Source organism: Myotis brandtii, unplaced genomic scaffold (assembly GCF_000412655.1).
Source record: "Myotis brandtii unplaced genomic scaffold, ASM41265v1 scaffold265, whole genome shotgun sequence".
In the NCBI taxonomy this organism is placed as follows: Eukaryota; Metazoa; Chordata; class Mammalia; order Chiroptera; family Vespertilionidae; genus Myotis; species Myotis brandtii.
The window spans coordinates 775,667-789,930 of NW_005360086.1; the positions used below are offsets into that span (position 1 = coordinate 775,667).

General features: G+C 41.5%; 1 protein-coding gene across 3 annotated transcripts in view; it reads right to left on the reverse strand.

The window, feature by feature from the left end:
• Positions 1–14,264, reverse strand: part of SPOP (speckle-type POZ protein) — a 75,455-nt gene that overhangs the window by 10,867 nt on the left and 50,324 nt on the right. For all 3 annotated transcript variants that reach the window (XM_005868157.2, XM_005868154.2, XM_005868155.2), the window contains 4 exons: positions 9,535–9,678; positions 8,586–8,707; positions 6,623–6,774; positions 6,373–6,500 (listed from right to left, as the gene is read on the reverse strand). In XM_005868157.2, the coding sequence (XP_005868219.1) occupies positions 6,373–6,500; positions 6,623–6,774; positions 8,586–8,707; positions 9,535–9,612 (480 nt within the window). In that variant the 5' untranslated portion in view covers positions 9,613–9,678. The remainder of the gene's footprint in view (positions 1–6,372; positions 6,501–6,622; positions 6,775–8,585; positions 8,708–9,534; positions 9,679–14,264) is intronic.

Genomic DNA, 14,264 nt, shown 5'->3' on the forward strand with positions numbered 1-14,264 from the left:
CAGGACTAGGCTTGGAAGATCTTTCTGGTAGAGATAACTGTGTGGGTATCCCACACCCACACCATTTATACCCTTACTCAGTCATTTGTGACAATGAAATACAAGACTGCTGGCTCCTGCTAGACTTGCACTCATAGCTTTGGAACAGAATGAGGAGAACAGGTTTAAAGAGGGATCCAACTTGCCACATGGCTTCAGCAGCAGGTTTTAACCAGTTGAATTAACAGTTCAGTTTAGATTTAAAACAAAACAAAACAAGGTAACTTCTAGATGGGTCAGTGAAAGTCAGGTAAGCTTGTTAGTATACCAAATACAAGAACTTATAAATCATATAACATTACAAAATAAATGTAAGTTACCAAACTGAAGCAGATCAGTCTTCTGCCTAGCAATCACTGCTATGCTTCATCTCCTACATCATAATAGGTTAGAAATGTTAAAATCAAAGCAGAATTCATAAACCTTGAGAATCAGCTCCCCCATTTTGCCATTCTGATAAGTTAGTTGAGAAAGGCAGCTTAGGAACATCCTAAATGACCCAAATTTCTTTTAACCTTCAAGATAGAAGTCATCCCTTAAATGCAGTCATAAACCCCGAGGCAAAGTTAATGCCCCATCCAAATGACCCGCAGTCCCTTCTGTGCTGGAGTGAGATATTTATTACCAGGTCGAGAAATTTATTCATTTGTTTAAAACGAGCTGTTATAGTCTTGAGCAATGAAGCAGCCAAGTTAATCAATTATGAATGTGCTTAGCATTAGCAGCACATTTATCAGAGCCAGATTATAACATTATTTTAATAGCCTGAGACCCAGCACAAACTACTGCACAGATCCTCTCTTGTCCTGTGTAAGATCTCTAATTTGGGTCAGCCATTCTCTCATATTAACACTCTTATTTCTTTGATATAATATTAATATCAAAGTAGAAGATGCCTGTTTCCAGTTATAGCTTAAAAATACTGATGATTAATTTATTTCAAAAAAGGAAAAGACCAAGTAAATCCAACTTCCTCATAAAGAAAGGCAGGACTCTCTTGGGATGACCAATGAAGGGAATGGAGAATGCTCTTGGCACTAGGTCCTAAGCCTGAATTAAACCAGGCTGACAGGAGCCCAAAGTCATTAACACTTGATGGCAATTTACTAGTCTGAGTAAAATGAATTGGCAAGAGATAAGGTGAATTTCAAACTATGGTTACTATAGAGCCTCTGCTGGTTAGATGCATGCTTGGTAATAAGTGGGGCACCCAAAACTGTGACTCCTCTTGCAGGGACAATTCCTCTCTCTAGACACAAATAGGAACGCACAAGAAGGAGAATGTACCTTTACTGTCTGAGCCAGACTTGTTCTGTAGATATATGGATGCCTGGAGTCTCCAGAGCTCTGAATGTCTGGCACCTCTTACCAACATTAAATACGCTTAATTAAAAATAAATTTTAAATGGCATTCACAAATGAGTCTTCAGAGCCCAAACTTTTAACTTAGAAAGGGATTGTTTTCCTCTGCAAATGATGCTGCTAAAATGAAACCATTTTGAGAAAAACTAAAGATTTTTTTTAATGCCTATAAAGTTGACTATGGAGACTCATTCAGAATTACAGCTGCGAAGATGACGTGACTGTGACATTTATGCCGTCTTACAAATGACTGCATGAAAATGTCTCAGGAAGGCTGTATAACCCTCTAAATTTCAAGCTGTAAAAGGGCCTCACTTTTAAAGTCAATTACTTTTCTTAAAAAATAATATTTCATAAGAGACTAAAGATTGTGCCAATTCCTGAATATTTTACTTAAACATAAAAAATAAAACCAGTGGAAATAATATTTTTTAACTTCCATATCATTAAAACAATTGAAGGGGGAAAAGACTCTGCATATAGATTGTTTTTAGCAGCAGCACTGTTTCTAATCAAAAGACTAGCAACAACCTAAATGTCCATCAACAAGAGAATAAACTGTTGCCTATTCACACAAATATTATACAGCAGTAAAAATGAATGAAGGGTAGTTACATCCACAATATAAATTTTAGAAACATAATGTGAAAAGAACAAGTCCTAGATGACTACATACTTTCTGACACCAACTTTATAAAGCTCAAAACCAATCAAATGAAAACAACATATTATTCAGGCTACAAATAATATATGAGGAGATAACATATAATTCAAAATAGCTCTTTAGTATATCCTGAGGGGGGAAGACAACAGGTTTAAGGGTTAGGGGAGAAACATACAAGTTAATTCCAAGTTACTGCTGGGTTGGTTGAAGTTTACTACATTATCATATTTTATAACCTACTAGAGGCCCGGTGCATGAATTTGTGCACAGGTGGGGTCCCAGTGGCTGGGGGGATGGGCCGCTAGTGGTTGGTGGGCTGGTCCCGCCCCTGATGGGGGGGCAATAGGGGGCAGGGCTGACCAGCACCGCCCCCTGGTCGAACTCCCAGCTGAACTCCCAGTAGAACTCCCAGTCGAGGGGACAATTTGCATATTAGCCTTTTATTATATAGGATAATAATGTTACATATTAAATCACCATTTTTGTAGGACAAAAACAATCAAATATTGGCATTTTCACACAGTTCAACTAAAATATCCAAATAATTCATTAATAACAATAAAAAGAAAAAAATAAATAGATCCACACATTTAAAATTTGGCAAAAATCATATTCCCAGGCTATGAAGGGATATTCTATGTTTGAGAAGGAAAGAAATGTTGTTGTTTTTTTTTAATATATTTTATTGATTTTTCACAGAGAGGAAGGGAGAGAGATAGAGAGAGTTAGAAACATCGATGAGAGAGAAACATCGATCAGCCGCCTCTTGCACATCCCCCACTGGGGATGTGCCCGCAACCCAGGCACATGCCCTTGACCGGAATCGAACCCGGGACCTCTCAGTCCGCAGGCTGACGCTCTATCCACTGAGCCAAACCGGTTTCGGCGGAAAGAAATGTTTTAAGAGTAAAGTAGTATCTCCTGGCTTGCGTGGTTCAGTGGTTGAGCATCAACCTATGAATCAGGAGGTTATGGTTCAATTCCCAGTCAGGACACATGTCTGGGTTGTGGCTTGATCCCCAGTGGGGGGCATGCAGGAGGAAGCTGATCAATGAATCTCTCTCATCATTGATGTTTCTCTCTCTCCCCCTTCTCCTTTCCTCTCTAAAATCAATTAAAAATATATATTTTTCAAAGAGTTTAGTAGCATCTAGATATTTCATATTTCAACTTTAATTGCAACATTACAAAGAAACTCTGAAATCTTCTACCTATCAAAGGCATATACAATGAAGGTGGAATATGTGCATCTTTATTGCTAACAGCTACTTGTTTTCAATATAAGAAATGGAGGGAAGGGTCAACAGAAGCTAAAAGTAGATTTTCAAGTAGATTTTTCAAGTAGATTTTCCGTGGTCCAAATTATTAAAAGTGTAAAGCTTTCATGATTCTGTTTCATTACCAAAATAAATACTCTCTGTTAAGAAAACCTGGTAGAGCCCATGTTTCCCTGGGTAAATAGCATTTAGCTCCACTTAGCGTGGCACAGCAGCCTAGAGATAGAAAATGGAGAGCTGACACTAATTTGCTGCACAATGTTAGGAAAAAATTACCTGACCTCTCCAGGCACCGCTTCTCTCCCCAACAACATGAAATGAAGATAATAGAACTAACCTAGCTCAAAGGATTGTGAAAAGAGACAATTCAAGGAATACTTTGAAAATGCTTCCAAATACATTAGCTAAGCAATATCATCTTGGAAGAATTGCCACATTTCCTAATAGTCAGACAAAAACATCACTGAAAATTGAATGTGAACCCAGTGTGGCACATTATAAACAAGACCACACATTCGGCATTTTCAGAGTTTGCAATCTAATTTAATTTAAATATTCATTAACAGTAATATTACTAAAATAAAGCCCAAACATACAAATGTGTGATTCTTAGTCTTGCACCTTAGGATGAATTCCCTCCTGCAGCCTCTGGGAATATCAAAAAATATTTTAAAATTAATGAAACAACTATACTTATTGCATCATAACAGGACAGATATGTGTCTGGGCTAAAGACTGATGAGGAATGGAGCAGTGGAGTATTCATAATCTAAATTTGTATGAGGGCATCAACTTCACAAAGCCTCGAAATAATAACAAAATACTATCTAAACCAATAATAAATAAAATATGAATATGAACTAAAATAAACATATATTTTTCCCCCATTGACAAAAGGAAGCAACAGGTCAAAGGGATAGGACTTACACCAAAGAATAATCTAGCTTTGTAAAGCGCTAAAAACTCAGATGAGCTGTATATATTTTTAAAACCCACACATCCAACACATACCCCCATGCAACTGTCTTGCAATGCTGAATGCTACTAAGTCCACAGAGAGCCTTGGAACAGAAACGAGTCTCACTAGGCACAAGCCCAAGTATGATAAGCAACACTCAGCACCTGTGGCCAACACTGAAGTGTGAGAAGAACAGATGGCATACCTGGTCCGATGGTAAGAAACTGATGGCATCAGCAGAACCCAGCAGACGTTTCCCTGTTCAACATCTCCTCACTTCCAAAGTGTCATCTCACTTCCCTTCTAAGTCAGTAAGGCAAATCTAAACTTAACCACAGGATTTCTCCTAAGAGAATTTTATATAGGGAAGCGAAGGGGGAGAGGGTGCCTCGTCTTAACCACAGGATGAGAGATTGCCAAGTGAGGGCAAGACAACTTGTCTCCAAATCAACAATGTCCATATAAAAGGTGGAGCAGATATGGGGGGTGGGGGGGAGAGGGCGGCATATGAGAAAAGGCTGGACCCACTGTGGACTTAAAAATAATGTAATAAAGGCACTGCCTAAAACACCAGATGCAATATTTAGAGGAGATATCTTTCTTCAGAGAACAGTTAAGACTGGCTTTCATTTCCAAGAGAAATTAGAATTTTCCACTATATTTAAATTTTTCTGAAATTTAGGTCTTTAAGATAGGCGAAGATTAAATTGATGGTCTGTTTATATAACATTTAACTTCATACAAAACCACCTAATTGTATTCATTTCTTACTTGGGCAACTGAGTATGTAACTAGTTAGATTTACATGGAATTCAAATTTAACATTCATCAGACAAAAAACAACTGCAACAATTTCTGTATTTACCTAGATGTCATCATGTTAGTATTTCCTTCTTTTATTATAAGGCAGCTATTATGAAAACTGCATTTTACATATTCAGTGTGGTATCTTAATAAATGATGCTTCCAAAATTTCCTAACCACGAGGTACTATTCTGTGGAAATAATTAAGCTGTGACTCAGAAAAAAAGCCAGCTACCACTGGCCAGTCCTCTTCTACAAAAGGGCAGGATTCCTAAGGGACACCCTCCCTGGCTGCACAGGTGGTGACATGCTTTGGGGCTGTCATTAACTCACAGTGCGCGCCTATTACTTGACAGATCAACTGTAGGAACTTGCCTGCACCCTCCCCAGGAAAATACAGTGGTCATTCTCATCAAGCGCTGCTGCTCAGGAAGTGGCTTCTTGACCATACAATGTATAGGAAACACTGCCATCTAAGTTGACTAGAGGTTTTATTCGTTTATTACACTGTGAGCTTATGAATATTTATAAATGTGTTGATAACAGCATGAAACAACTTCTTAGTAAATAGTCATTAAAGAAACCACTTTCCAACTCACTCTCAGTTTGGGGATTTTACTTCAAGACTTCTCTTGTAAACCTAAAAAAGGCTTTTAAGTTGTTGGTGAGAAGGACTTGCCTAGCAGACTACAGATAACTCTCAGCTATTATGAGTTAGAGAGCTTTATATAACCTTCACTCTAGAATAGAGGCTTCTCACCTTCCTATTTCACAATTACTCTAGCAAGACAATCCAGAGACATTCAACTCCTGATAAGTCATACAGTTCAAAGAGCAGAAAAGAAAAGTGATCTACAGTCAAACATATGCGGACTTCATACTCAAGGAGAAGCCATAAAGTTTAAGGATCAAATATACACATATATTTGCTGGCCATTCTCCTCAGCTTGAAGTAACAGTCCTTCCAAATGCTATCTGAAAAACCCCGCCAAGAAAAAGCCAGAATCCTGACCCAAGCAATTCAAAAATCATAAATACCAAGATTGTACACAATCTTTGTTTTTAAGAACAGTAACAAGTGGAAAGCTAGATGCCCAACAACCTTGAAATCATGGCAGTTTTCAACCAGTCACATCAATAACGTTTGTGCAACACTATTCCACTTGGGGGTTCTTCCCATTCTCCATCCCTGATACAATACAATTAAATCGGCCACTGCTGACCAGGCCTGGGAACGGCTAGTCTCACAGTGGGGAAGAAGCACTCACCTCACAGAAGAGGGTAAGCTTGTCATCAGGGAGAAGCCCGTTGGCTTCATCCAAGAGAAAATCTCTACGGATGAATTTTTTGAATCCCCAGTCTTTGCCTTGCACAAACCTATATGCCCGTTGACTCTCTGAGGCGAAAAAAAAGTTATATTTAGGGTTACTCAAAAAACCAGATCAAATCTACAACTTGTCAGTGTATGAAGTTGCTGGATGTGAAAATAAAGAATCAAACAAAGAAGAGAACATTTACCCATAGCTTTGGTTTCTTCTCCCTTGGCATTCAGGATGGAGAATTTGAATTTTGCCCGAACTTCACTCTTTGGACAGCTAACCAGTAACAGGTAAAGTGACAGGTAATCTTTGCTTTCTTCATCTAACCCTTTTGGGTTTACTCTCAAACACCTGCCCAAAACAGATAGGGGGGAAAAATGTTGAAAACATCCATGCTTATAGGCTGGTAAAGTGATAGGTGAGAATTAGAACATCAGAATCAAGAGAGGGAGATGTTTAAAATATAAACAAGTTCAGGCCCCATAACCAGGAAATTCTGATTTAGTAGAATGACTACTTCAGAGCCACTTTTTTAGAGCAACCTGAGTCAACTAGAATCTGACAACACATCCCATACATCCCTGCCTCTTTCCTCATAATCTCCCAAATCACTTTTACCCCCTAAAATATTTTAAAAGTCAGGCTATTCTAATCCTCAATCTCAGGAGAGGCAGCCCCTAATTTTGTTGGGACTGTGGTGAAACCATGAAAAAAATGTCAACAAGCCCTTAAATATCACCTTGGGAAAGAAGAAAGTATTTGAGAGAAATATGTGAATAGTACCCAATCTTTTACAGATACTTTATCAATCTGGCAATAATATTATAAGATTAAAATAAAGGCGGCAGCACGGAGAAAGCACAGATAAAAGTAAACTCCCAGGGTATAGCTCCAAGCTATACAGTCAGAGATGCCAATCTGTTACCAATGAATCAAAACAAAATTCAGACAGAATTTAATAGGTTCAACTGAGTTAAGTTGTAAATGTCAGTTGAACTGCATGTGGTTCAGATACAGCTTCTACCAGATAGGCCATATGCATCCCCAAGGCCTTGCCAGTGTTATGACACCTCTCACAAACAGGTGGCTCAATCCAATGCCTCTCTAGGGAGTGCATATGCCACTCATATCACTATACATTGTGTTGAAGATGTAGATTTAAATACGATGCCTATGAATAAGCATTCTCTCTCAACATTTAGTAGTACACTGCTTAATGTATATAGGCAACAAATCTAAATGGGGAGCTATTTAACTTTCAGTGGGTTATCGGAAGTCAAAACTGGTGGTTCGCAGACATGTGTTCTGGTCTTTGCAGTGAGCACCTGATAACATCCTCAATTGCCTGCTCCTCCTCAAGAGGACACATGGTTTAGATGCGACTGACCCCCTTGCCACAGGGATTAATTGGTGGAACCCAGACCTAAACCAATCAGTATATGCATGACCACACAGTTAGTTCATAGGAAGTCCAAAGACTTCTGTTGGATGGTAGTGGGTTATGCCATTACTAATGCAAGTCATCCTTCAAGCACAAGGGATTAGACTTGAGATCTCCAACAGCATGGAGAGCAGGGCAGAGCAGAGAGAAATGGGGTCCTTAATCTAAACACTGGGATTCTGGACTGAACTAAGCTTCAAAACCATCCTACACCCTGTGCATTCCAGTTACATAAGCAAATAAATCTTTATTTTTTAAAAACAGTCATTTTAAAAGTCAAGAGACTGTATGTTAAAATCTAGATTTCTTGCTTTACTTAAACAATCAGAAAATGTGGCAATGATCAGCCCTTATTCACATATAGCTATAGTCAGCTGGATCTCAGTAACCACTGCCCCTTTTAGAAGGACACCAGCTGGTTTGCCTAACAGTCAACACTTACACCAGATATGGATTATCTTTTATAACACTGGCCCTCTTTACTCATTTACATTACCCTACAGCCATTTGAATTTGCAGATCCCTGATATACTCATTAAATTAATTCAACAATTACATAGCAAGCACCTATGGGTATCAGGCACAGTCGTAGACCCTGGGGAATTTTAAGTACAAAGTCCCTATCTCCAAGGACCTTACATTCTAGTCAATCTCCCCATAAAACCAAGCAAAACAGGCAACTTTTAGAAATATTTTTACAGCTAGATGTGTTCTTCCTCACCATTTCAGTTTATCATTGGCTCCTGATGAAAAGGTTGAGCTTTTAATGACTTCACCCATTTCCTCCCGGCAAAAGCTAAAGTTATTGATGGTCCACATGTAGGAGAATTTCACTACCTTGATCTGTTGATAGAAAACCAGGAATTAAATAAGTGGGTGACCTAAAACACAGACTGAAGATCAGATCATTGTTTCTGCTCCCTCCCTCTACATGATCCCAGACGAAGATAGCACTATTTGGCCAGCATGGAGGCTCAGCTTTTCTCTCACCGTAGGTCCCTCATCCACATTTTAAAAATGTATGTTTTTATTGACTTTAAGAGAGAGAAAGGAAGGGAGAGAAATAGAGATAGAAACATCAATGAGAGAAAAATATCGATCAGCTGCCTCCTGTAGGAGACTGAGCCTGAAACCTGGGCATGTGCCACATGAGCCACACCGGCAGGGCCCTCATCCACGTTTTAAGAAATCTCACAGTGACCTACTGCTTTCATAACTTTTCTCAGCTTCTGAGAAATACTGAATGGAAAGTAGGAAAAACATGGACAGGGTTGGGAAAGCAGATGACAAAGCCATACCTATAATGAGCCTTTGTTCAGAGCAGTGTTTGACAATTGAGATGTTGATGCCACTACCTGGGGTTGAAAATCTCAAACCTAGTTTCCTTTTGAGTTGCCCAACACAGGAACACATTTCCATCAAGGAGGATGTAAGTGGATCTAATTTCAGAGTCCCTCCTTTTAATCTCCAGTGAAAAACCATGGCTTAGGGTATTCAGATTCCACTTGGAAAACCAAGGAATGGAAAGCTGACAAATATCTTATCTATCTACTATCTGGCAGTTATGTCCCTGAGAAAGCAGAAAACCCAATGTAGAAAGAAATCGTATTCCTTTTGCCCACCAAATCCTCCCAACATGCAAAGATTTACAGGGTGAAAACATAACTTACCTGTGTGTAGCACCAGCTCTCAGCTACAGGGCCACTCGACATTTCTGCCGGAGGTGGAGGACTTGGAACCCTTGACATCGCCAGTTTGAAGGTTAAACAAAATTTCCAAAGTCAGAGGACAAAGATTTCTGTTTTCTCTTCACCCTGGTTGACAGAAAAAGCAAAAGGATGTTTTAGATTAATGGCACATTATCCTACTACTTCTGTTTGACCTTCTAGTCTAGACAAAGACTAGAAACTTTGTCTCCTGCCTAGAATTCTCTACTCATATTATTCAAATAGCTACTTAGAAGTCCAATCCCAAACTTAAGTGTTAACCTCGGAGAAGATCGACTATTCTAATATAGTCTCCTAATAACAATTACATCACCCTATTTTAATCCTCTGCACAATACTTAATGTTAGCTTACCGAATGAATTTACTCAATGGGTATATGAAGTACATCTATGGAAAGGCTGCCTGAAGAGGAGATAGCATAGTGAACACCGCACACAACTATGCCACCAGCTCCTTCACCTGAGACACAAATACTCTACTCCTGAGGGGAAATGACCTTGTGACCTCTCTAACCACTGTCTCATCTTCTCTTATACTTTAGTACAAACTAATGAAGAGTAGGTTTCTATTCCTCAACCCATTGCTAGTTGCTCTCTTGAAGGGCAACATTTACCCCTTTCTTAGATGTGTTACTTTCTCTGCAGCAGAGATCCCTCCCCACTTATACCCCATCACTATTCAATTTTCCAGATTCTTCTCCTTGCTCTTGCCCTTTCTGTTCTATGATCATTCTTCAATCTCTTTTGTTGGATGCTCTTCCTTCACTATTGCTCCCCATGGTTTAATCCTCAGTCATTTTCTCAATCAACATTCTCTTTCATGGCAATTTTATCCATCCCAACAGTGTCAAATTTCTGCCTTGATAAAAATATTTCCTAAATCTCTCTAACTTTGACTTCTCTCATAAGGCTCAGACCATTTCCAATAACTGCTATATATCTTAGCAGGGTGTCCCAGTAGTAAATCAAATTCAATTCAAAATTCTCCCCTCCAATGCCACTCAAAAAATTGGTGAATTAGGTTACAATTTTCTTAAGTATTATAAACAAAGCCAAACTGAAAAAATAAAGCTCCTTGCAATGCATGACAAAAAAATAATTTCATTAATATATGAATTGGTATATAAATTGTTTCTATAAAATCATTAAGAAAAAGGCCAGCTACCTTACAAAAATATCATTCATAAAGAAAAGGAAGGAAGGAAGGAAGGAAGGAAGGAAGGAAGGAAGGAAGGAAGGAAGGAAATTGCTCTAAAACATTTTACATCTATAAGACCTGCAGGAGGAAAGAAAAATCAACCAAACTGTGAATGGGGATATGGGAACTCTCATACACTGTTGGTGGGAAAGTATATTTGGATGGGAATTTGGCCATATCTTGTGAAGTTGAGTATATGTGTACACTAAGACTCCGCAATTCTACTTTAAACTATAATACTGCACCAGAATAGTGGTTCTCAAATTTTAGTGCGTGTCAGAATCACCTAGAAAATGGTTGCTGAGCCTCACCCTCAGAGTTTCTGATTCAGAGGTTTGGAATGAGCCTCTAAATTTGCATTTCTAACAAAGTTCCCACATGATCCTGATATGCTGGTCCTGGAACCACATTTTGAGAACCACTGCCCTAGAGAAACTGCACATGGGCACAAGAAGACATAGACAAGTGTGTTCAATGTAGCATTCTTTATAACAATGAAAAAACTAGAAGCAAATTGAAAATCTATTCAAAGGAGAAGAGAAATAAATTGGGTTATCCATCCTATATAATAAAGAGGTAATACGCAAATTGACCCTCACACCATAACACATTACAAGATGGCGGTGCGAACGGTGGGGGCGGTGGCCGCTCTGCACAGCTTCCGCCAGGGTTCCTGCGGCCCTGCAGGGGCACGGGGGTCCTGGCGTTCACTTCACACATCTTCTGCTAGGGTTTCCACAGCGCCACAGGCGTGCCGCGGGGGCGGGGCCTGGCAGCCACTCCACCCGGCCCGGAGGCGGGGCATTGGGGCAGCACTCCAGGACTCGGGGCCATCCTGCAGCGCGCTGGCCACACGGGGCAGGACTCCGGGACTCGGGGAGGTCCCATGATGCGGTGAGGGGGGTGTCCTGGGTCTCCTGCGATTTTGCGCGACATGTCACTAGTATATATATAAAAGCCTAAATGACTGTAACAACCGGTCGCTATGACACGCACTGACCACCAGGGGTCAGATGCTCAATGCAGGAGCTGCCCCCCTGGTGGTCAGTGTGCTCCCACAGCCAACCTCCCCCAGCTGGCCAACCTCCTGTGGTCCCTCTCTCCCTCAAACCCCTGGCTGGCCAACCTCCCGTGATCCCTCCTTGTGGCCCCTTTCCCAGGGGGGCTGAGGGCCATCTCCCTCCTAGGGGCCAGCGGCCAACCTCCCATGCTCTGTCCCTCCCACCAGCCAGCAAGCCTTGATCGTTCTGCTGCCCACCTGCCCCGGTGGTGGCACATTGGCAAGGGAAGGGCAGGAGGAAGCAGGGAACCACACAGTGGTGGGGCACCAACAATGGCGGCATCAGCATCCGGCGTCCGTTCCTTCTGCGTCCGGCCCAGCGACCGTTGCCTCCTCTCCGGCCAGGCTCTCATCAGCCTGGCCCTGATTGGCCCTGATTATTGTCCAGGCCTAGGGACCTCACCTGTGCACGAATTTCATATATTGGGCCTCTAGTTTCCATATAATGGGAAACTATATTTTAGAATTAAAATTAATTAACTAGTTCTACAGCACCATGGAGATGAGATCAAACACAATGCTAATAAAAAAAGACAACTTTTGTAATGCTATGTGTAGTACATTATTTATACAAATTTAAGATGATATATTATCTACAGGTGTATGCATGCAGAAGTAAAAAAAAAAAGACACAAGGGAGAACCAAGATGGCAGCATAAGGTATACACCTGTATGTGCTGCCTCTCACAACCACACCAAAATTACAACTAAAAGACAAAACGGCTATCATCCAGAACCACTGGAAAGCTGGCTGAGTGGAAGTTCTACAACTAGAAGGAAAGAAAAAAGTACACTGAGACTGGGAGGAGGTGCGGAGGCGCCAAGAACGGAGGTACGGAGGCACGTGAAATGGGCTGGCAACTGGGTGCGCTGATTTTTTCAATTGGAAGGGAGATACAAGCTCCCGACTGCTCTGAACTCTCCAGTTTCGCGAGACTCTGGGGACCCAGACTCCTACGGGGATAAACTGGATTGTCTGGCATCGGGTCAGAAAGTGAGGGTGGCTTTCTCGCAGAGGTGCCTGCAGTGATCATTGTTCCTGTGTGGGGGCGCACGATGCAGGGATGTGGAGACGTGGAGACGGCTGACTGGCAGCCATCACTGTTTGCTCCGCCCTGGTCTGAGACTGGGAGGAGGTGCGGAGGCGCCAAGAACGGAGGTACGGAGGCACGTGAAATGGGCTGGCAACTGGGTGCGCTGATTTTTTCAATTGGAAGGGAGATACAAGCTCCCGACTGCTCTGAACTCCAGTTTCCAGCGAGACTCTGGGGACCCAGACTCCTACGGGGATAAACTGGATTGTCTGGCATCGGGTCAGAAAGTGAGGGTGGCTTTCTCGCAGAGGTGCCTGCAGTGATCATTGTTCCTGTGTGGGGGCGCACGATGCAGGGATGTGGAGACGTGGAGACGGCTGACTGGCAGCCATCACTGTTTGCTCCGCCCTGGTGATTCCCTGAGACCCCGCCCAACCCAATTTACAACCCCACCCAAGCTGTGCACAGCTGCTTTTGCATATGAATGGCCTGTCCTTTCGCAGCCTAACCTAACAAACTGCAGCTGGGTCAGAGAGCTCCAAAACTTCCAAACTCCAAACAAAGAGGAGAAATCTGCAGATCTTGCTGTAGCTCCTGCTGGGTGGCCTCAGGCCGTGGCTGACTTTGCACCTCCTTGGAGATCCAAGAGCCAGTGTACCCAGTGGTCAGATACTAGATTTCAACTCCTCACATCCATAAGTGATACACTCAAGAGGCAGACTCAGTGAGCACCAAAGCCCCACTGAAGCAAGTCCTGCCCCATAAGTGTGTCTCCAGCACAGCAGTTCTTCCACTATAGGCACAGCGGGTCCTCACAGCAATTGGTCTGGAGGTCAATTCCTCCCAGTAATACCTACAGCAATCAAGGCTTAACTACAACAAGACTGTGCACACGGTCCACAAAGGGGTGCACCAAGAGTGTCCACCTCAGGTGATTGGGGAGGCTGAGCCACTGGGCCCTATAGGACACCTACCACACAAAGCCATTCTATTAACACAAGGAAGCAGCCAAAATGCGGAGACAAAAAAACATGTTACGAATGAAAGAAATGGAGGAAAGCAAACTACTGGATATAGAGTTCAAAACCACACTAATAAGTTTACTCAAGAATCTTCTAGAAACCTCCAAGGAACTTTGTGAGACCTCCGAGGAACTTAGTGATACCTTCAAGGATCTTAATAAGAATGCCAAAAAAATGAAAAAAGGACCAGTCAGAAATTAAGCATACACTGTCTGAAATAAAGAATAATATACAGAAATTCAACAGTAGACTAGAGGATCGCAAGAATCAAATCAAAGATTTGAAATACAAGGAAGCAAAAAACACCCAACCAGAAAAGCAAAAAGAATCCAAAAATATGAAGATAGTGTAAGGAGCCT